The following is a 23506-nucleotide window of genomic DNA, read 5'->3' on the forward strand; positions in this document are numbered from 1 at the left end:
AATAACATTATACTATGAGCTCCACTAGACTGTGAGCTCTAGGAAGACAGATTTTTGTCCATTTTGTTCCCTGCCATATCTCTGAGTGCAAGGAATAGTCCTAGACACATAATTGGGGCTCAAGGATAGTTATTAAGGGACTTCCCTGATGGTGCAGTGGATGAGAATCCGCCTGCCAATGCAGGGGACACGGGTTCGATCCCTGGTCCAGGAAGATCCCACATGCCATGGAACAGCTAAGCCCGTGCACCACAACTACTGAGGCTGTTCCCTAGAGCCCACGAGCCACAACTACTGAGCCCGCATGCCGCAACTACTGAAGCCCGTGTGCCTAGAGCCCGTGTGCTCCGCAACAAGAGAAGCCACTGTAATGAGAAGCCCACTCATTGCAACAGAGTAGCCCCCGCTCGCCACCACTAGAGAAAGCCCATGCACAGCAACGAAGACCCAATGCAGACAAAAATAAATAAATACATTTGTTTTTTAAAAAAAGTTATTAAATAAATCCGTCAACCAGTCACTCAGTTAATATGCAGAAACCCATAATATATGAAGTGCTTACCTTGTTTTATGAACTCAGGATTCTGAAATTAGGAAAGAAATAGTCAACATTTTTGTTTCACTTCTTTTATCCTGATGCCCTCTGATAGAAGGGATTGGGAAAACCTCCAAAAAGTTGACCAGAGTGACTTCATCTCTGATAGCCTCCCTCATTTGAGTTACCAAGAATTTCAGGATGTCTCAGACACAGAAGTTTCATGGGTGCTGAGTGAATTCCTCTACAAGCATTTGTTTTTGTGGTATAGAATTTGTATCTTGTTCTTGGTTGTTTCTTTTATGAATTGTCATGACTACAGTACTGTTTGTACAGAGAGGTGTTTTCTGATGGGATTCAAGTGTAAGTTCTGCTTATTGAGGGTCCTTTCCTTTTTCTTGGCCCTGAGAATATGTAATCTTTATAAGAAGTCCTGAGCTGGGGGTCAGAGACCCAAATTCAACTTGGTTATTAACGAGCTATATGATGTTGGACAAACACAGTGTATCTCTGGCTTTAGTTTTCATCATCTGTAAAATAGACATGAAAAAACTATGGAATTTCAGAGCTGAAAGACACTCTGAAGGTCATTTAATCCAAGAGCTACAAATTCAAATACCTTCAGAGCCCAGGAAGATACTGTAAATATGTGAACTCGCCCCATTAAGGCAACGGGGAGTGGTAGAAGCTGAATTCGTTTTTTAGAAAATTCGAACTTATGTGCTGGCTAAATGACAGACCCAGGCTCAGTTTGACCTACACATCTCCAGCGTGCAACCCCATTCCTAGTCCTTGTCCCTTTCAATTATTTTGCATATGAGAAAACTGAAGCTCAAAGATGGGACTTGAACTGCCAAAGTGACCAGTGGTAGAAGTAGGTTGTAATAATAATGTCTATCTTATGCAGCTCAGAGGTTTCCTAAGAGGATTTATGAAGGTGGTAATGTGGGAGATGCCTTTGAGTAATATGAAACACCACTCGATTGCAAGGGATTATCACCACATTCCCGAGTGCCTTTAAAATTGTTTCCCAAGTACAGTTATTCCTCAGTGTCTGAAGGTGTTGGTTCTAGGAGCCTCCTCGGATACCAAAATCTGCAGTTGTTTAAGTCCCTTTCATAAAAGGGCATAAGTAGAGTGAATACAGTTGGGCCTCTCTATCAGTGGTTGGTTGAACTCGTGGTTGGTTAAATCCAAGGATGCAAAACCCCAGGGTACGGAGGGCTGACTGTGTTTTCCAGGATAATTCATTTTCCCCGCACAGCAAGCTGGGCAAGGGCTATACACCTGTGCTGCTGGTAAGGAAACTGAGACTCAGCTTAGGAAAGAGACCAGAGATTTGAGGGCTTGACCAAGTCCTAACAACCAGTGTATGGCAAGTTTGGTAGCAGAGTGCGGTGTGTACGTGGGGGAGAATCTCGCCTTTGGAATTCGGACACTGGCGCTCTCTCCCCAGCGCTGCCCCATCTACCCTTAAGTGAAGGACTTACCTGTTGTTGGGGGAATTGAATGAGCGCACGTGTGGGACACACCCAGCATGGGCTGGCACAGAGGAGGCAGTCCACAAATGGCGCCATCTCTTTTACCGTGATCAGTGCTTTTATAACTGTTACCAGCTCCGGACCTCCAGGTCTTCCACCAAACATGTAACCCGCATCGCTCTGCTCTGAGAGTGACGTTACTCATCTACACAAACGTCCAGAGGTGAGAATCCAAAGGAGTGTTCATTCTCATTCTCTGTCCTGTTGTCCGTAACGAGGTTAAAGACGTAGGGATACAAAAATAGCTTCAGAGATGAGGAAGAAAGCCAATCAACAGGACTTTTCCATTTTTAATAACTCGCCGTAAAGCATGAGTCTCTCAGACATACCAGGCTGTTGTTGAAATCCAGGTGTAGCACTGGGCTCAGTCCAAGTGGTTGTGATAGATTTTCCTTTAGAACTCAGTCTAGACCTCAGCTTGGAGAAGCCCCTGCAGGGTTGGTCTGTGTGCTTGACAGAAACTGGACCATGGGTTGCAGCTTGTGGAACAAGGGCTGCCGTCTCCACCAGGCCGAGCAGCCTTCCCCGCCCCCCCCAGCTCTGTGTGTGTATGTGTGTGTGTGTGTGCGCGTGCACACTCACACGTGTTTGTGTGTTTGAGTGTGTGTGTGCATGTGTGATGGAAAGAGGATGACATTGTGTGTCACTGTGTCTTGTATCACAGAGAGAGAGAGGAGAGAGCCTACACCCAGGGCCTTCTCACTGCAGAGACAGCCATTTTCAAAAATGTCCAGAAACAAGGAAGGGGGGCGAGGAGGCTAAGATTTCACAGGGATTTAAGGAAATGGTTTAAAAAGATGACCAAGAGCATGGCTATAGAGGCTGGTTCTCCCCTTCACGTATACTCAACAGTTAACAATAACTAACAGGTGCACTTTTTAAAGAACTCCGCTGTTCGTCAAGTGTCATATTATCTCAACTAATCTTTGCTATGTCCCCACTGAAGCAGGCCCTGTAGCACCACCACTGAACAGATGGTAACACTTAGGGTTCCCTCCATGAAGTTTTCCCAGATTACTTCACTCTTCCCTCCAGCCCCACCCACCCTGCCAGGGAGTCTTCCCTTGTCAAGACAGCTGCTACTCCCTGTCCTGATACCTACAAGAGTTAATAACAATAACTACCAGCTACTTTTTGAAGTAGGTTTTCTTATCCTCATTTTACCAGTAAGTCAGCTGAGGCTCCGAACGTTTAGGAAACTTGCCCAAGGTCACACAGAAAAAACGGCTGAGATTTGCACTCATTTTTATTTGCTTAGTTTAGTTCAGGAGTCAGGAAACTGTGGCCTATGAGCCAGAGCCCACCTGCGCCTAATTTTGTAAATAGTTTTATTGGAACCACCATGCTCATTGATTTACATATTGCCTGTAGCTGATTTCTTCCTACAGTAACAGAGTTGAGCTGTTGCCACAGACAACATCTGGCCCTTGCACAGAAGAAGTTTGCAGACTTCTTGCTTAGTGTTTTACTCTCAACCCCATGCTCTTGGGAACCACTGTTAATGCCAGTTAGCACCTGATGGCACTCTGTTTATCTTGCTTTCCTAAGAGGTGTCGAAGACGTGGTTAGTTTTATCTTCCCAACTAAACCGAATCTGCCTTGGAGCAGTGACCCCCTCATATAACAAGTCTTGGGACCTACTGTGGGCCAGGCCGGGTGATCATATCGTCAGCTGATCTAATCCCTCCAGCTAAGTGCTCACACATAGTAGGTGCACAACCAATACCAGATGGGTTGAATTGGAGCGTCTTTCACCAGGTAATAAGAGAAAAAAAAAAACCCTCCCTGGAGCGCACCCAGCCTCTGAAACCCCAGCAAGTGCCTGACACCTCCTGCCTTCATCCCCCCAGGGAGACCCCTCTCTTGCTAAGCACAAGTTCAGCCTGTCTCTCCCCAGACAGCCGACAACCCCCAGGGCTCAGTAATTACCACAAGAGCCTGCTACAGCCCCTTGGGGAGCGTTGCCTCATTTGAATTCCAACCCCAAATGAAATCAAAACCAATAATTTTATGTGTTTAAAGCGACCTGTTGAGGCCCTTTCTTCTTGGTGATCTCGTTTTTTCAACAGACCACAATTAGCCCTCTGGAGAACGCCATCGAAACCATGTCCGCGGCCAACGAGAAGATCCTGATGATGATCAACCAGTACCAGAGTGACGAAAGCCTCCCGATTAACCCGCTCTCCATGCTCCTGAACGGAATCGTGGACCCCGCTGTCATGGGAGGGTTCGCCAAGTATGAGACGGTGAGGGCTTCCCTCTCCAGGCCCTGATGGGGACAGAGCAGTGGCAGGAGGGCCCAGAGCAGACACAGCTGCGTGCCACTCATCTTACTGTGGCTGTTTGGCCCTCAAAAGGACACTTCAGCTTGTTTGGACCTCATACACCTTCCAGAATTTCTACAGCCTCACCTCTCGTCTCCTTCCCACCCTCAATGCCATGCTCTGCCAGGGGTCATAGAGGTCCCTTATCCCACTGGGCACATCGAGATACCTTTGTCAAGAGGAGGCTCTGGGATGTCCACGAGCCAGACCGTAAAAGTCAAGCGCCACAAGTCAAAGTACATGCTACTTGTATAAAGCCATCTCTTCTATAGATGATGGAAATGACCTCTAGAGATGGGAAGGAATGAAACACGGAATCTGTGAAAATACAGAAGGGATGGGAGATGGACTCTCAAGCGAGAGTTATAATCTAGATATTCAGGTCATAAGGACCCTCCAGAAATCCCCACACTTTTCAGCCACAGATTTCACTTCTGAGCCTCCCGGTGTCCGTGGCGAAAAGGGAAAAGCCATCAGTTATATGAGTCACATTTTCCACTGGGGGAAAATAATTACTCAATAAGGAGACATAACTTTTCCCAGCCCTGAAATAGAATAGAAAGTCCTTATTTGGCCTTCACCTAGGCCATATGTTAATGGGACGCTGAGGGAAAAATGGACTCTTCATTCTAATAAATCTCATGATGGACTGACTCTTTATTATCTTTGCTATGTCATCCATTGATGTAAAACTAGGAATACGGCACAATAGTATAACTCACGGACGGTAATTCCAGTTGACTATGCAGCAGAATCCCCGGCAGGGCTTCTTCACACACAGCTGCCTCCACCCCCACCTCCGACCCCAGAGGTTCTGATTCAGTACGTCCGGGTGGGGCCTGAGAATCTGCATCTCTGGCAAGTTCCCAGGTGATGCTGCTGCTGCGGGTCCAGAGACCCCTCTTCAAGAACAGTTTCCCTGGGGTTTGTGACCCTTTCCCAGGGGACACCGATCTGAGCCCCGGGAAGAGGAAGCGTCAGTCCCTACACGTCCCTGACTGTTGCCCCTCCACGTAGGCATGGCCTCATTCCTGCCCCTGTCAGGTGGAACCCTCTCCCGGTGCCAGAGGGGTGGGTCGTGGGGTCCACAGCAAAGGAACAGGAAACCCCCAACGTCTGTTTGCCCTGCTAGGCCTTCTTCACTGAAGAGTACACCAAGGGCCACCCCGAGGACCAGGACAAGCTGAGCTGCCTCAAGGACCTGATTGCCTGGCAGGTAAAGCAGAGGTGGACTGGGGTAGGCCAGCCCTGGGTCCATCCTTTCCCCTCCCCGGTTCGCCTGCCCTCTGCTAGCCTCTGGCTGGTACGGCCGACTTTCATACTGCTCTCCTGCCCTCTGGCTTTTGGCCTTTCTTCTGACTCTGTCCTCACCTGAGCAGGTGCATCGTGGAAGCGGGATTTGGGGCACCGCACCCTTGGGGTGCTGCACTGGCGCCGGGCAGTGATGCTGTGCTGCGTGTTGCTAACACTGCCCTGTTGGATGTTGAATGCAGGAGGTGGCTTCTCCCAGGGGGGACTGAAGTGAAAGCCAGGGTCCTGCGCACCTCCCACCACCTCCCACCACCTCCCACCACACCCAGCACCCGCCCATCAGATAATGGAAGACTTTGGCCCCTACCCCACCTCTCCTCCTACTAAGGCTGACCCAGTTTGTTGCAGATAATGCTCAGATGGATATCAGGTTTCGAAAATCATCGAGGCCTCGGTTTGGTTGGTTTTCAAGCAAAGGGTCTGCACTCTGCACAAGCTGCGCTTCCCTCCGGAGCCCAGCCCGGCACCTCGGAAGGGCTGAGGACTGTCCTTCACGCCTGCTTTATCCTGCCATCTGCTTATCTGCCCTCTCCTTGCATCCTTGTCCCTCTGTCCCTTCCCTCCACGATCTCTCTGACTCTTGCTGTGCATGTGTCTCTGTCTTCCTCCTCTCCTTAGAAGTTCTGTGCTTCTCCCCGTCCCCTCTCTGACTCTGGCCTGTCTCTGCTGCCCCCCTCGCACCTCACTCCTGGCTCTGCTTCCCTTCCTCATCTCTCTCCACTGCCCTCCCTCCTTCTCTGCATTTTCTCTGGCTCCCTCTCCCGTGTTTCCTCTCTCTCCTGCTCTCTGACACTCCCTAGAGAAGAAACAATCCACAGACCCCTCACCTACAGGCATTCAGAGGACCAGGCTCCTGGTCTAGGCCTGCAGCAGCCCCCCCTCAAACATCTCTCCCTGCTTTCCACGGGCCACCCGGCACCCAGGACGCAGGGTGGGCTCTGGAGGGTGCGCTGGGGGGAGGCTGGGGAGGCGAGCAGGGCAGCAGGGGGCGGCGTCTGCAGCTGCTGGCCCTCCCTCCTCCCTTCTTGGCAGTCACAGTGCAAAGAAAAGCGAGCTACTGTGGTAGGGAGTTTTTGTTACTCTAGGGGAATTAGGGAGTGAGAAGCTTTGGGTGCAGCCTCTTTTCTTAAAATAAGGATTCCTAATTCAGGTCCTTCTCTGCCTCTGCCAATTTATGCAAAGTGAGGCCTTAAAAATAAAACGCCAGGCGCTGCACAGATACACTCTCCTGAATGCATTTTGTGAGTCCGGAATTTTCTCTCCCTTCTTACCTTGTGCCACCTGTGAAACCCAGACATCCCCAAGAGCCCCAGCCTTCCGAGGTCATCACGTCCTTTAATACTCAAATAATGATACTCCCCCTCCCCATCCCCAACTTGGGAAGCAGGAAGACTCAGCTTTGGTTGGTTTCCTTCCTCAGCTGTTTCTGGGGTGTCCCAGGGAGGGCTGACATGTCACACAAATGTGAATGGTTGTTGGGTGTCATTCTCAATCCATATCACTGTCCTGGGCCTCTCTATTGCGCATGTCTTATCACCTGGTAATGGACTCTCTGGGCTGTATTCACTGCACCCAAAGCATGGACCAGACTGTGGCCTCAGAGCACAGCTGATACCAGGCCGCGCCTTCTAAGGAAATTCTCCCAAAGTCTTGCAGTTAATAGAGGGGCACCGCAAGCAAAGAAAGGAGACTTTGAAAGCATGTATTTGATGTTACAGCTTCTAAGAGCCTGCAAAGGGGATTGCCCTGGGCCGCATTCCTCCCACTCAGAGTCCAGCATCCTCAATACTCAAAAGATGCTGCCCTGCTCAGGGTGAAGGTGACCCTTTTTTACTTTACACACAGCAGATTAGCTCTTCCATGTTATTCCATTCATTCTTGCAACTTATATATATTTGAGTCCCAACTGTGTGCCAGGCAACAGAAATAAAGCGCTCGATAAAATTGTGGGCCTGCTCCCTCCCTCCCTTCTTGGAGCTTAATTATAGATTGGATCTTGGTTTGCCAAAGCCAAATTCCCTTTGGATTTTCTCAAAACACGAGACCCTTAGATTTCAAAGGGAGATGTACTTGCACCTCTAGCAACCCAACAGAAGCTACAAGTGCAAAGTACATTACGTGTTCAAGATTTCATGGATTTCAAGAGTGATCGCTTCTTAATTTTTTTCTTTGTAAAGATTTTCTCTCTATTTACTGGCACCGAAAGATGTCTACAGTACATTCTTCTTGTAAACATTTCACGAAATATTACATACAGAAAACTACACATAACAAAAATATACAGCCCACTGAGTTGTCACAGTGTACACTTAGTGGCCACCACCAGATGAAGAAGCAGCGTTCCTCTCGCACCCAGAAGCCTCTCTTGTGCCTTCTTTTAGTCATTGCCAGCCCTCCCAAGGTTGACCCCCTCTCCTGCTTTTACAGTAACCATTTACTTGCTTTTTAAAGATACTATTTAACCAGCCAGGCACTCATTTCTAAATACTGTAGTTTACTTTTGCTTGTTTTTTGTCCTGTATATAAATGGAATCACACAGTGTGCATTCTTTTGCGTCTAACTTCTTTCCTGTTATGTTTTAAAATGGATTTATTTTGTTGTACATAGCAATCATGTATTCATTTTCATCGATGTATAATAGTCTACGCAGCTGGACTGTATAATCATGCCAAAACGTATTTATTTATTTTTCAACTGATGGAGATTTGGGTTGATTTCAGTTTGAGGGAATTAGAAGTCGTGCTGTCCTGAACATCTTTGTGTGTGTCTTTTTGGCACACACATGCACAATTTCTGTTGGATGTGTACCTAGGTGTGGAATTGCTCGGTTATAGTATGTTAGAATATATTGGCTTTAACAGATAACTGCCAAACTTCTGTCACCGTAGATTAGTTTTGTCAGTTCTTGAACGTCACAAAAATGGTATTACACAGTATGTGTTACTGTGTGTCTGGCTTCTTTTTTCCACTGAAACGCCTTTGCGATTCATCCAGGCTGTTACATGCAAGAGAAGTTTTTCTTTTTTTGTTCTAAGTGTTATCCACTGTGTGACTGTACAATATACCAATAACATACCAATGTATTTATCCATTCTCCTGTTGATGGTGGGTTGTTTTCAGATTTTGGATAGTGTGGAAAGAGTTGTATGAACATTCTTGTTCGTGTTTTTTGATGGGCATAAGCTCTCAGTGTCCTCACTATCTATCTAGTAGTGGGAGTGCTGGGTCATGCGTTTATCTTTAGCCTTACTGGATACCAAGAAGCAGTTTTCCAAAGTGGCTGAGCCAATTTACACTCCCACCAAGAACTTCTGTGGGTCTGGGTTGCTCCACATTCTTGCTGACGCGTGATACTGTGAGTCTTTAATTTTAGTCTTTCTGGTGGTTGTGAGGTGGTGTCTCAGTTTAATTTTAATTTGCATTTTCTTTGTGAGCAACGGTGTTCATCGCCTTTTCATGTGTTTATTGGCTAATTGAATAACCTTTCTGTGAAACTTTTGTTGAGATCTTTTACTTATTTTATTAACTGAATTGTCTTTTCGTTAATAATTCATAGGAGTTTATATATATGCTAGATATGAGTCCTTTGTCAAATATGTGTATTGCAAATATCTTCATTCAGTCTGTGGCTTGTCTGTTTACTTTCTAATGATGTATTTTTGAAGAACAAGTTTGTAATTTTAATGAGGTCCAATTTATCAATTTTTTTAATGATTATTACTTTTGTCTTCACTTTATGAAATCTCTGGCTATCCCAAGATCATGACAGTATTTCCTGTGTTTTATTGGGAAGTTTTATTGTTTTGTCCTATACTCTTAAGTCTATGATCCATTTTGACTGACATGAAGTAAGGGGTAAATTATTTTTCTATACAGATTTCTAATTAGTCTAGCACCATTTGTTGAAAAGACTATTACTTCTCCCAGCTTTGACATAAAGTGATCATATAGGTGTCAGTCTATTTCTGGACTTCCTACTCTATTCCATTGGTCTGTTGATCCAGTGCCATACTGTTCCTAATTACTGTAGCTTTATAGTAACTCTTGAGATCTGATAGTGACAGTACTGCAATTTTTTTTCAAATTTGTCTTGGTCCTTCTAGTCCTTTGTATTTCCATATACACTTTTTTTAAATTTTTAAAATTTTTTTATTTTTTTATTTAGGGCTGTGTTGGGTCTTCATTTCTGTGCGAGGGCTTTCTCTAGTTATGGCAAGCGGGGGCCACTCTTCATCGCGGTGCGCGGGCCTCTCACTTTCGCGGCCTCTCCCGTTGCGGAGCACAGGCTCCAGACGTGCAGGCTCAGCGGCCATGGCTCACGGGCCCAGCCGCTCCGTGGCATGTGGGATCTTCCCGGACCGGGGCACGAACCCATGTCCCCTGCATTGGCAGGCGGACTCTCAACCACTGCACCACCAGGGAAGCCCTCCATATACATTTTTAAATCAGCTTGCCAATTTTCACACACCCCCAAAACACATTGAGATTTTGAATAGGAATATATTAGGCACGTAGATTAATTTAGGAAGAATTTCTGTTTTAATAATAATTGATTCTTCCAGTACATGAATATGGAATCTCTCTCCCTTTCTTTAGTTCTTTAATTTCACTCATCAAAGTTTTGTAGTTTTCACTGGAAAGGTCTTTCACAATTTTATTAGATTTGTTTTAAGGTATTTGATATTTTTAACTATTATAAATGGTATTTTTTAAATTTCTCTTTTTGTCAATATCATCACAATTTTTTTGGGGGGTATGTTTACCTTGTATCCAGCAACCTTACTAAATTCACTTAATAAGTCAAATTGTTTGTACATTCTTTTGGATGTTCTACAGACAAACATATCTGCTAATATAAAAAGTTTTACTTCTTCTGTTCCAATCTTACACTGTTCAGTTATTTTTCTTGCCTCATTGCACTGATGAGTATAAGAAGAGAGAGAGTACATCTTGCCCTCATGTTTCCCACATCAGGGCAAGATTCAGTATTTCACAGAGTGGGATGTTTTAAAGATGATGTCCCATTCTATGCCTAGTTTGCTAGTTTATCATGAATGGGTTTTTAATTTGTCAACTGCCTTTTATGCATCTATTGAGATACTCATATTGTTTTTCTTCATTATTATGCTAATTCAGTGAATTATATTAGCTGATTTTGGACTATTAAACCAACCTTGCGTGTATGACATAAATCCCACTTGGTCATAATGTATTATCATTTTTATATACTTCTGGATTCTATTTGAAAATATGCTCTTCAGGATTTTTGTGTCTATGCTCAAAAGAGATATTAACCCATAACTTTCTTTTTTTATAATATCCTTGTTCAATTCTTGTAACAAAGTTACCCTGGTCTCAAAAAGTAGGTTGAAAATTACTCCCCATTTTAAAAATTTTTAAGAGTTTGTATAAAGTTGGCATTTATTTATCACTTAAATGTTTGCTAGAATTGGTCTGTGACGCCATATGGGCCAGGAATGTTTTAAAGTATGTATTTAATTTAATAGTTTTCAGATTTCCTATTTCTTTTGTCCCCTTTTTGGTAAGTTGTATTTTTCTAGCAATTTGTCCATTTTATCTAAATATTAAATTTATTGATATAAACTTTTTAATAATATCCTCTTATGATCTTTTATAATGCTTGTACTTCCTATAGTGATACTCCTTTTAAAATTCTGATATTGGTTATTGGTACCTTCTATTTTTTTATTAGCCCTTTAAGGTGTTTATCAATGTTTTTGTCTTTTCAAGGAACCAACTTTTGGATTTGTCAATCCTCTGTGTTGTCAGTTTGTTTTCTTTTTCATTCATGTCCACTCTTTTATTATTTCCTTCCTTTTTCTCTCTTTGGGTTTAGTTTGCCATTATTCTGCTAATATCTTGAGATGGATACTTAGCTAATTGATTTTCTGTCTTTTCTAACATGTAAAACTAAAGCTATACGTTTATCTCCATTAACAACTTTATATCTCACTAGTTTTTATATGTAGTATTTCCATTATCATTCCCTTCTCTTTTTAAAATAATTTTATTTATTTATTTTTGGCTGTGCTGGGTCTTCATTGCTGCGCGCGAGCTTTCTCTAGTTGTGGTGAGCGGGATCTGCTCTCTCATTGCGGTGGCTTCTCTAGTTGCGGAACGCGGGCTCTGGGCACTCGAGCTTCAGTAGTTCTGATGCGCAGGCTCAGTAGTTGTGGCACATGGGCTTAGTTGCTCCGTGGCATGTAGTATCTTCCTGGACCAGGGCTCAAACCCGTGTCCCCTGCATTGGCAGGTGATTTCTTAACCACTGTGCCACCAGGGAATTCCCATTCCTTTCTTTTTTAAATAAAATCTTTGTCTTGTTTCATGGATAGAAATTTTTTTCTTTTTCTATATATTAGTTATTAAAAAAAAATAAAGTTTTCTTAAGCTCTCTTCATTCTCTGTTTCTTCCACGTTAGTCCATTCATTCTTTTCTTCCTCTCTCCCTTACTCCCTCCCTTTTTGCTTTTCTTCCTATCTGTTGGTTCTGATCTCTGTCTTTCACACAGGAGAATTTCCTTCAATGCCTGGTGATCCTTCGCAGTCTGTTCATAGTAAAGAGTGGGGCACTAAAAAAGCTGAATGAATTTCTATGCACATGAGAGAAGGTATTGTCACCTGGATGGCATTACATATGGTACCTGAGTGATCCACAGACGTCTGTATAACATGCACCATTCACTTTCCCCGGGACAGACCCTTCAAGCTATTGCATATGGAGGTCCCCCTGGCTCCTGCACTGCTGGCAATCTGGGGACTGGAAAGTGAAGGTCTCACTGTCTATTAGTGTGCAAACTTTCCCTCACCCCCCTATTTCCTGTTTGGTTCCTCATCCATGCCCTCTGTTGTGCCTGGTACCCCTCAGCCCATAGCTGATTGTTCTCATTGTTCTAGAGGATAAGCTCCTGCTTCTTGGGGAAATGGGAAAATGTGACACTTGGCTACCAGATAAAGCAGTAGGGACCTGGCCATCTAACTGCTCCTGTCACAGAATTTCAACCCATCCCTCTGTTTTCATTCAGCCTTTCAACTCACTCTAGCTTTTCTGGGATACCTGGTGCCTCTAATCCCTGAGCCCCTTCTGGCTTCCCAGAGGCAGATTGGCCTCTTAACCACCAACTCCTCCTCTGCCCTGGAAGGTCAGTTACCATCCACCTTCCACCTGATGTATTGTGGGCCAAGTTCATAGATGTCTCCTTGTCTCATGGAATTTCAGTTTCTCCTTCACTTTGTCATTTTGGGGAGCCCTCCAGGAGAAGGAGGCAGAAATGTCTTTATGTCACCATCATGGAAACATTTTCTTCTTCAAAATGATCTATATTCTACTCTTTGCAGCCCTTACTAAGTTTCCCTGGGGCCACACTACGAACTTTCTCAGCTGTTGCTGCTCATCGTAGCCACTGTGGCTTGGCTACTGTCCTTGTATCTACCATTTAGCCAGTGTTTATTGACCTCCTCTGTTGATAAATAAGAGCTTAACTGTCTCATGTCAATTATCTCTTCCCCTCTCATCTTCCCAAGGCTTTTTACATCACTTTTTAAAAACTCCCTATTGGCTGGTTAACTCCACGATGTTAACATTTGGGTATCTTTCTTCAGCAACCACATGAGGTAGTAGCACTGGATCTCCTGTGTTGTGAGACCAGGCTGTGCCCACTCCTTCTTTTCCATTCAACCCTTCCCTTCTCCTATCTCCCAGCCTCTGACAATCATACTTTCCCTTTTGCATTGCCAAGAACTTCTTGGGCAAGGCTTTAAGTCAAAGCAACAGAGAGTCCTCTCCTCTGGTCTCACACTCTGCCCCTCAGTAGATTCTGTAAGGTGCAGACTTTCCCTAACACGTGGCTTCTAATGGGGGTGGGGGGCATCCAGCCCTCCTGTGGGGCAAGGGAAGCTGGAGGTCTTTCTCCTAGAGGTCTTGTTTCCAGAGCAAACCCCAAGGATGCAGCTTTCCCGTTTCTCAGGGTTGGTGACCCCGCTTGAAGGTTTCCAAGACCCTAAAGCCCTCAACAAATTCCCAGCAGGCAGACTTGCTTCCACCACCTCCATAGGGCCAGGTGGCCAACCTTTGGCTCATCATTTACCACCTCTCTCTCCAGATCCCCTTCCTGGGAGCTGGGATTAAGATCCATGAGAAAAGGGTGTCAGATAATCTGCGGCCCTTCCACGACCGGATGGAGGAATGTTTCAAGAACCTGAAAGTGAAGGTGGAGAAGGAGTACGGTGTCAGAGAGATGGTACTGGTGGTCCCTGTGGCCGGGAGGGGTGGGACAGGGAGGAGGATGAGATTGGAGCCAAGGAACCTGCCCTTGAGGAGAAGGACCTGAGAGCCAGCAGTGCCAGGGCCAACCCAGGGAACCTTTCTGAAAACTTGGTCCCTCAAAAGTCACCCCAGATAAATGCCAGTTACAAATTGAGGCCTTAGCACTCAAGGGACTGTGCTAATAATAATAAAAACAGTATTGATGAAGCACCTGTTATGTGCCAGTCTAGTCTAAGCACTTAGGTCATTTCGTCTTCACAACAAGCCTGGGCGTGATTTTTAACCCCTTGTATCTCTTCTGGAGGTTCCTAGGTGTAAGTGACTTGCCAGAGGCTACATGACAAGTGAGTGCAGGTCACTGCCCCTGGCTCTGTTGGCCTGCAAAGCCAGCGCTTTGGGCCACTAATAAGCTCCGTGTCCTCAAGAGGCCATCAGCCTGGTGCTCACGAGACTTCTTCTTTATCCTCTTCCCCAGAAAGTAGCATCATAAAACGTCAAGGCTGTGTGGTCCTTCAGAGGCCATCTGGCCCGACCCTCTGATTTTACAGATGGGAAAACAGGCCCAGAGACGAGAAGTGAGTTACTGGAAAGCATGGAGGTGAACTCAGGTCTCTTATCTTCTGGCACAACAGTTTTTCCATGAGACAGGTCGCCTCTTCCAGCAATCCCCGTGTGACACCCCAATGCAGTTCTGATGGTAACCACCCAGAGTTAGGTGACATTGCATAGGTTAAGGGCAAAGTCCTCCACAAGACTCCCCTCACTTCAGACACCAGGGTTTCCAGGCCACCTGCACCTCTGACCAACTGGTTACAAATTTGGAGATTCCCACCACCCCTTCAGGTCTGATAATTTCACAGAAGTCAAGGAGTCGGCCCTCCCTCCATATCCATGAGTTCCCTATTCGCAGATTCAACCAACGGAGGATCAGAAATACTTGGGGAAAAAAATCGAGAAAGTTCCAAAAAGCAAAACTTGAATTTGCTGTGCTGGCAACTATTTACCTCACATTTATATTATAGTTACAACTATTTACATAGCATTTACATTGTATTAGGTATTATAAGTAATCTAGAGAGGATTTAAATTATACTAGAGGATATGTATAGGCTACATGCAAATACTATGCCATTTTATGTAAGGGACTTGAGCATCCCTGGATTTTGGTATCCTCGGAGGTCATAGATACTAAAGGATGACTGTACTTATGATTACAGTTTTATTATCAAGGAAACAAATCAGGACCAGCCAAATGAAGAGAAGCATAGGGTGAGGTCTGGGAGGGTCCCAAACACACAGCTTCTGTGTCCTCAGGACATGTCACCGTATCTATTCTTACTGACACATCCATGTGTGATTACCAGCCAGGAAAGCTCACCTTAGTCTAAGTGTCTGGAGTTTTTATTGGGGTTTATAGGCATGATTGAAAGAATCGTTGGCCACGTGGTTGACATCAGTCTCCAGTCCCCCTTCCTCCCCAGAGGCTGAGCTGATATCATCTGGCCCGGAGTCCCAGCCCTGTAATCACAAGGTTGGTCTTTCTGGCCAGCTCCCATCCCGAGTCTTCCCATCAGTGTAAAGGGGCCACCATGAAAAACAAAGACAGTCCTACCGGTGGGGAAATTGCAAGGATTTAGACATCACCTCCCAGGAACCAGGAATAAAGGCCTGACAAATTCTTTATTAAACAGCTGCACGTAGCCTCAGCCAGCCAGGAAGATTTTGCTCTGCCCCACGCAGGTGAAGGAGGAAGGCAGCAGTAATGCAGAGGCCATGTCACCCCATCCCCCCAGCCCTCCTTGACATCAGACCCGGCTGCTAACCCACACCCTCCTCCCCGCCCCGCAGCCCGACTTCGAGGACAGACGAGTGGGCCGGCCCCGGTCTATGCTGCGCTCCTACAGGCAGATGTCCATCATCTCCATGGCCTCCATGAACTCTGACTGCAGCACGCCCAGCAAAGTCACCTCCGAGAGGTCAGTCCCCAGCCCAGGCAGCCCCCCGTACCCCTGCACCAGCCTAGCCCTCAGCAAAGCCTCGCTTCTTGCCCTTCTGCCCTTGGCCGTCCTACATCTCCGTGCCCTTCTGTTGGAAAGCCCTCCCCACCTGGCACCTCATTAAAACCCTCGTAACTACCCTGTGCAGCCTAGTGCCGTTGTTAGGGGGTCAGTCGAGGCCCAGAGAGGCGTGGTGGCTTTTCCTGAGGACCCAGCAGGACACCGCACAGCCCACAGGCTCCCCGTCCAGCCACCTCCATCAGCCAGCCCGAGCTCCTCATCTTCTTGCCTCTGCCGGGGCTCCCATCCCCACCAACCCCCCATCCCGGAGCTCCTCCTCCTGTACCTGCCTATACCTCTGTCAGGGTTCCCCTCCTCAGCCAAGAAGAGCCTCTCCCCTTCCACTTTCTTGGAGCCATCTGTGCGACCCGGCCCGACTCAACTAATGTAATAGCAGATTCTGTGATGGAGAACTCTCTCTGGGAGGATGTGCTAAGGGGTCCTTGACCTCGTCTCTTGGCTACTCTGCAAAGTTGCTGCAAACACCCCCCGTTTACTGAAAAGGAAATCGTGGCTCAGAGAGGTTGAGTGATTTGCCCAAAGTCATTCGGCTAAAAAGTGGCATAGATTTGAATCCAGATCCGTATTTTTAACCAGTTTTCTCTTCCTATCTATCACCAGTTTTATGGCTCACCGCCTTCAATTTTATTTTACCCTGTATTTTGAGTGTTTGCACATTAAGCAAGTGGCTCCCCAAACTCTTCCAGGTGAGCTGATCTACCCCCCGATCCCGGGGCGACAACTCAGTCAGCCTGGGTTCCTGTAAGACAGTTCCACTGAAGCTCTTAACTGCAGTTTTTACTGCTGTCCCTCTTGCTATTCAGCTTCGACCAGGAATTAGCACCTCCCAAGACTCCAAAAATGGAACAAGAGGATCCGATCTTCCCAGGGAGCACTCTGCCAGAGGTCAAGCTGCGGAGGTCCAAGAAGAGGACCAAGAGGAGCAGTGTGGTATTTGTGGACGAGAAGGCCACGGCAGACTTGAAGCGGGTGAGTGGCCAAGGCAGGATCTTCTCTGACACCATCGGCAGAGCTCCACTGCATGCCCGGCACACTGCCTGGAGCTCCGAGACGTGGGCCGCTCAAGCCTCACCCTCACAGTGAAGTGGGGTTACCGAGGTGGCATCTCAGGGGCAGGGAGGTGAAGTGCTTGCTGGCGCCCTTGCAGCCTGGATGTGACAGAGTGGGATATGACCCAGGCTGTCACTGTGTCCTTTCTACCGTCGCACAGGACTCTGAGGCTGGGGAGAAGCTGCCCGGTCCACCACTGAGCAGGAGAGCCACCCTCCCAGGGCTGGGCCAGGTGTTTCCACCTCGGCCCTCTATCCCCACCCCAGGGCCATTCTAACCACTGACATCTCAGACTCAGCTAAGCTCTTCCAGTAGACTGGGAGCCCAGCTGGGGATGCAGAGATGAAATTCTCACTGCCCTAACTTTAAGAGTTATTGTCTTATAAACTTATAACTATTTAATATGAGACTTGGTACCAGACAGCCCTGGGTTCAACCCCAGCTTCCCCCTGAAAGAGAGGTTTGTTGAAAGCATTCTGGGAGCCTGGAAGGGGGAGAGGGATTTACTCTCCTGGGAAGGGAGGGCTGCCGGATGAAAGGGCGAAGGGCCCAGCTGAGATGGCCTTCCAGCGATGAAAGAATCCCCCACAAACTTCCCAGTAGGCCTCAGAGGCTATTCTTGCCAGGGGGGGAAGGCTGGAAACAAGACTGTGTTTCACAATTCTAGGGGGCATCATTCACACAATAGTCTAAATGAATGCCCCCCCCGCCCACCCTGCCCCACATACACACAGCAGAGTTGTATAGTATACAACCTGTGCAACCATGCATGGCACACTGGCATAGGGTGACACAAAACAGAATAAATTAACTTGGGGCTGGGTCCATAGAAGCCATGGCAAACCCTTATCGCTGACTTTTCAGGGCCTAGAACTGCCTCATGCTAAGCCTCTGGGGTGTGTGTGTGTGTGTGTGTGTGTGTGTGTGTGTGTGTGTGTGTGTGTGTGTGTGTGTGTATGCACACGTGGGCATGATATATTTATACAGCTTTCCAGGAAGCAAGAGTTCATGAGTGATACCAACCTTTCGGAGCATGTGATCGTCGCCCCCAGGGCATCCATCCTCTCTCAAATGAGTTTCGCCAGCCAGTCCATGCCCACCATCCCAGGTATGCACCCTGCCACCACCAGCACGGAGGGTATAGAGGTGTCGGGGGGTGGAGGAGGGTGGGAACCATATCTACATAGCAAAGTGAGCTAAACACCTTGGGGGTAAGAGGCTTTGCTCACAGCCCCCCTGTCCTCTGAGCTCTCCCCACACCCACCCACTTCTGCGGCCCTGCCAGGGCTGGGGTGGAGGCCTGCTGTCACTCTGGAGCTCAGGATCCACTGGGAATGTGGTATGTCCCACCAGGTGGTCCTGGGTTCTCAGTTAGCCAGGCCCTCCCAGGGATCAGGAGTCTGCCCCTGGTAAATCTCTCAGCCTGTGTTTCCCTCTGGGGCCTGGAAGGCTATTTCCGGAACTTACAGAAATTGCTGCCACATCTTACAGCTGCAGTGTGTTTGATGCACAGATACTTCCATTTCCCCCATCACTCATTCATTGTCCGGTGAAGAGGTCTGCAGCTTACAGAGGACCTTTGCTAATTCACAGAGGGGGACCTGGGGCTCTAACTGGGGATGTAGCCTGCCCAAGAGTGCTCCATCTGGCACGTGGCAAGTCTCTAGTGTCCGCCACCCTGTGCTTGGTGACAAATGTTGCTCCTTCGTTGTTTCATTTAAGCCTCAGCACAAACCTATGAAGTAGATCATGTGACCAGCCCCATTGTATGGATGAGGAAACTGAGGCACTGAGAATGTCAATCTCCTGACTGTCCCAGCCACTAAGTAGTGGAGGCCCCTGGAACTGTACCCCTAACCACTGCCCAGCGTCCCCAGCAGGACACCCCTGTGTGGCCGTTTCACTCTTGTCCTCGCAGCAGGCCTCACAACGCCCTTGAGGTCTGTGCTTTTACCCCCAGGTACCCAAAGTCAAAACCGAGGGTCAGAGTCGTCTGTGTGACTCTGAGCTGGGGGCCATAATCACCAGATGACACCTTGGTTGGAGGTGCTCTCCTCCTGGGACCTCTGGGTTCTCCGTGTTGGAAAACAAGAGTGAGCCCACACGATCTCCCCGACCTGGGCAAAAGGCCCTGTTCCCTGAGGAAGTCAGGGCCCCAGTGGCCAGGGCCTTCCCCCACCATGAAACCGTGTTTCCAGCCCAGAAGCCCTTGGACGAGGCCTCGATCGGGTCACGTTGCAGGCTGCTGTGTGCGGGGCTGGGCAGGCCTCAGCGCAGTGGACGACAGGCTCGACAGTCCCGGCGCGGCAGCACTCGCTCCTCCCGCCTTCTGCCTGGCCCCCCGCCTGTTCTCCCTGGATGCTATCTCTGTCCCCTGCGCATCTCCCGTCTACCCCCCGAGGTCACCCTCTCTCCGCCCACCGCTCACGGTGGCTCTCGGCTCTCCCGCAGCCCTCACGCTCTCGGTGGCCAGCATGCCCGGGGCGGAAGAGGCCAACTCATCCCCCCGCCTCAGCCAGACCTTCCTCCCTCTGTCAGAAGGCGACAAGAAGACGCTCAAGCGGAAGAAAGTAAATCAGTTCTTCAAGACGATGGTGAGCACCCAGACAGTGCCAGGAAGGGGGGGGGTGGGGAGGAGGAAGGGAAGAGGGGGAGGCGGAGAGAGGAGAAAATGGGGGCGTGTGTGCATATGCGCGTGTGCACGCTGTAGTCACCCTCAGGGAGGTATGGGCAGGGCCCCCTAGGGTGGGGATGGTGGCCAGAAATGCCCAGAGTGCAGTTCTCCTCTTGGTCCCCAGGTGGCTGCCCTGAGCAGGATGGACCCCAGCTGGGCTGCAGGAATGTGCCAGACGGGTGTGCAGGGCCCCTGGGACCTGAGAAATCATAGCTGTCCTTCACTGCACCTGGGCAGCTAAAAGTGCTTTTTAATTCTTTTGGAAGAACTTTCCTATTCAACTTATATTACAGAATCCTACTATTTAAAAGTTTTGTTTCCAAGCCCTGACTTCTCAAGCCCCGTCGCGTCTCCTATTGTTACTTGTCAGTCTTTGCTCAAGATGAAGGTACCACTGACACCTTGATCCTCAGGGCGCTATTAAAGCAGAACTCCGCTGCCATAATAACTGCAAGCTCACCATGAGCATGCAATGAGTCAGGCACCATGCTAAGCCCTATCCAAACCTGATCCCATTTGACCTTCCACTGTGAGGATTTTATCAGGCTCACGGAGTTAGGTAAGCGACTTGCCCAAGTTCACACGGTCCACGAAACAGCAAAGCCTGTGTTCTGACCACTGCATGGCACAGCCTTTCGGGTCACATCAATCAAAGTCACCGCAGCTCAGGCTCACTGGGTTAAGGGAGGGGTCAGCTCAGCGGCCCTTGTGAGTGGGACAGGAAGCCCTGCTTTGGTGCTCATGAGGACCCCATTTTGGGTTGTGTCTCTTTATCCACTTCTCCCACGCAGCTGGCTGGCAAACCTGCCGAAGAAGGCAAGCAGACCTCCGACTTAGTGTCCACCGACCTGTGAGATGCTGCTGACCAGGGCTGCACCTGGGGAGACAAGGATGGGGGTTTCCAGAAGAGGAGACACACAGCAGGACATTGATGCCTCTAAGAGTGGGGAGACCATCCATCGGTTGCCTGCACTCAGACAGAGGGAATGGGCTGATCTAGGCCCCAGAACTGTCAGTGGGGACAGACCCAGTATCACCAGGGCCAGTGACCCAGGTGCTGGGTGACGACGCCCCAGCTGGATTCTTAGCCACACGAGGCTCCATCAAGAATGCCTTCTCCCAGTATGCTCTCCCCAGCATCCTGGGCACACCTTTTTATAGCCCAGTTTCTTAGGTATAAGGAGCTATATTTTTGTTTCATTTTCTGAGCTTAACAGAAAAGCTTTTAAATATTCTTTTATTTTATTTGTGGTTAACAGTTTTGTACTTTACATTTTTTAATACAACCAACCCATCTTTTTTCTAACTGATCATCTCCAAAGTGTTGCTATTTCTTACTGACAATAAAAACGATTCCGTGACGCAAGCAAGCCTCATTGCATAATTCTCTCAGCTGAATCCCTAAGGCCCAGCACTGGACAGGTTGCTCCTGGGGACGGTCGGGAGGGCAGGCAGGCCCAGGGCCTCCAGTGATGTTAAGAAACCTGGCTCCAGCCCATCCCAGTGCAAATCCACCCACCTTGTTCGTGCCACCCCCAAGAATCTTCTCTACAACTTCAGTTCGTTTAAATATTCGTTCATTTTATTTTGGGTTAACGGTTTCGTACTTTACATTGTTTCCCAGATGAAGACACCGAGGCACAGAGGCACGACGTGAGCTAAGATCATACACGTGGTACATGGAAAGCCTGGGATCAAACTGGCAGGAGCTGGACAGGAAACTTGGCTTTCTTTTTTGTTTTTTGCGGTACGCAGGCCTCTCACTGTTGTGGTCTCTCCCGTTGCAGAGCACAGGCTCCGGACGCGCAGGCTCAGCGGCCATGGCTCACGGGCCCAGCCGCTCCGCGGCATGTGAGATCTTCCCGGACCGGGACACGAACCTGTGTCGCCTGCATGAGCAGGCAGATTCTCAACCACTGTGCCACCAGGGAAGCCCAAGGAACCTTGGCTTTAACTCTGTGCTGCCTCTTGCACGCCTTCACACACGGGCCGTCTGTCGCCTTTGTCCAACCCAGTCTCTTCCTGTAGCCACCACGGCCCCTCACCAAGCCCCAGCCCTGTTGCCCGGTCCAGCTTCCAGTCTCTCCTCAACAGTCCAGTGAGTTCTGTTTCAGTGGTAGTTGGGGCTTTGGCTGCATCATGGATGCTCTAAGGTGAGGAGACAGCGCCCAGAGGCTCGGAATCTGGCTGAGTTCACTTTCCAAAGGGGCAAAGGAAGTACATGTGCGCAAAGGAGTGTCCCCAGGGAGCTGAAGAGCTGGACCCACCAGGGCATCTTCGTGGCTTCATGGCTGGTGCTGTGAGTGGTGGGTGAAATTTATTTATTTGTTTATTTATTTACTTATTTTAAAGATTTTTTTGATGTGGACCATTTTTAAAGTCTTTTTATTGAATTTGTTACAATATTGCTTCTGTTTTACGTTTCGGGTTTTTTTTTTTTTTTTTTTCGGCCGCAAGGCATGTGGGATCCTAGCTCCCCGACCAGGGATCGAACCCGCACCCCCTGCATTGGAAGAGGCAAAGTCTTAACCTCTGGACTGCCAGGGAAGTCCCGTGGGTGAAGTTTACATACTGCTTAGAGGAAGATCTTTGGAGCGGTGAGGCCCAGAATGGGAGACGTTTCAGGGTGTGATAACGAGGGTATCAGGAGAGGCAAGGACCAGCCCCAAAGCTAACTTTTCTCTTCATAGGATTTTGCCAGAGGTGGACTCTGGAAGAAAGAGTGGGTCAGTTGAGGAACAGAGGCATTGGGGGTAAAGGAATCGTCCTCTGTGAAGGGGGTACGGCAGCGAGGTTAGGGTGGGTTTCTCCTGCCCCAAAGGAGTCAGGACAGAGCACAGAAAAGGCAAGAGTTGATATATTCACCAAACCCGCAGAGCAAGTTCCATGCAAAAGACTTCCATAGCTATTTATAAAATATTAATGTCTTCTATTTACTGGGAGGTTTATAATAAATAACCCTTGTAATAATCAGGGCTACTAACCCAAACTCTTATAAGCACAGGGACTTCCCTGATGGCGCCGTGGTTAAGAATCCACCTGCCAATGCAGGGGACACGGGTTCGAGCCCTGGTCCAGGAAGATCCCACGTGCTGCGGAGCAACTGAGCCCATGCGCCACAACTACTAAGACCACGTGCCACTACTGAGGCCCGCGCGCCTGGAGCCTGTGCTCCGCAACAGGAGAGGCCACCACAATGAGAAGCCCGTGCACCGCAGCAAAGAGTAGCCCCCGCTCGCTGCAACTAGAGAGGGCCCATGTGCAGCAATGAAGACCCAACGCAGCCAAAAATAAATTAATTAATTAATTAATTAATAATAATAAACACAATTAACCATATTGTTTTTCTTAGATTTAACTCTTAATGACTCCAATGAGAAAATTCTTAAGAGAGTTGGATGCAGTTATTTTTGACTATTTATAAAACTGGGGGCAAAGGAAGTAGATTTTATGAAAAATATGTCCCAATGGCAGACTCCCAAAATTCACACAGATCTTAAAAGGAGTTTAAAATTAAACGCACACACAAAAAAATTAAACACAAATAACATATTTGGTGTTAAATGTTATTTAAAAAATCTAAATGTTTAAATCAGTGAACACTTGGGAAAATATTAGGTTCTCAGAAACAGTGGCGGCCTGAATTTCAGCGTTAAATGACCACATTTACAAATGAGTAGGTGTGGTTTCCAGGGATCTTAGGAT

At 47.9% G+C, this 23506-nt stretch overlaps 1 protein-coding gene across 1 annotated transcript in view; it reads left to right on the forward strand.

The window, feature by feature from the left end:
- Positions 1–21165, forward strand: part of DOCK2 (dedicator of cytokinesis 2) — a 420075-nt gene extending 398910 nt beyond the window's left edge. Inside the window, exons 45-52 of the mRNA XM_059061186.2 lie at positions 4146–4322; positions 5533–5616; positions 13836–13973; positions 15848–15975; positions 16881–17046; positions 18115–18235; positions 19579–19721; positions 20593–21165. Of these exons, the coding sequence (XP_058917169.1) occupies positions 4146–4322; positions 5533–5616; positions 13836–13973; positions 15848–15975; positions 16881–17046; positions 18115–18235; positions 19579–19721; positions 20593–20655 (1020 nt within the window). The 3' untranslated portion in view covers positions 20656–21165. The remainder of the gene's footprint in view (positions 1–4145; positions 4323–5532; positions 5617–13835; positions 13974–15847; positions 15976–16880; positions 17047–18114; positions 18236–19578; positions 19722–20592) is intronic.
- The last annotated feature ends 2341 nt before the right edge of the window (positions 21166–23506 follow it).

Source organism: Kogia breviceps, chromosome 4 (genome assembly GCF_026419965.1).
Source record: "Kogia breviceps isolate mKogBre1 chromosome 4, mKogBre1 haplotype 1, whole genome shotgun sequence".
In the NCBI taxonomy this organism is placed as follows: Eukaryota; Metazoa; Chordata; class Mammalia; order Artiodactyla; family Physeteridae; genus Kogia; species Kogia breviceps.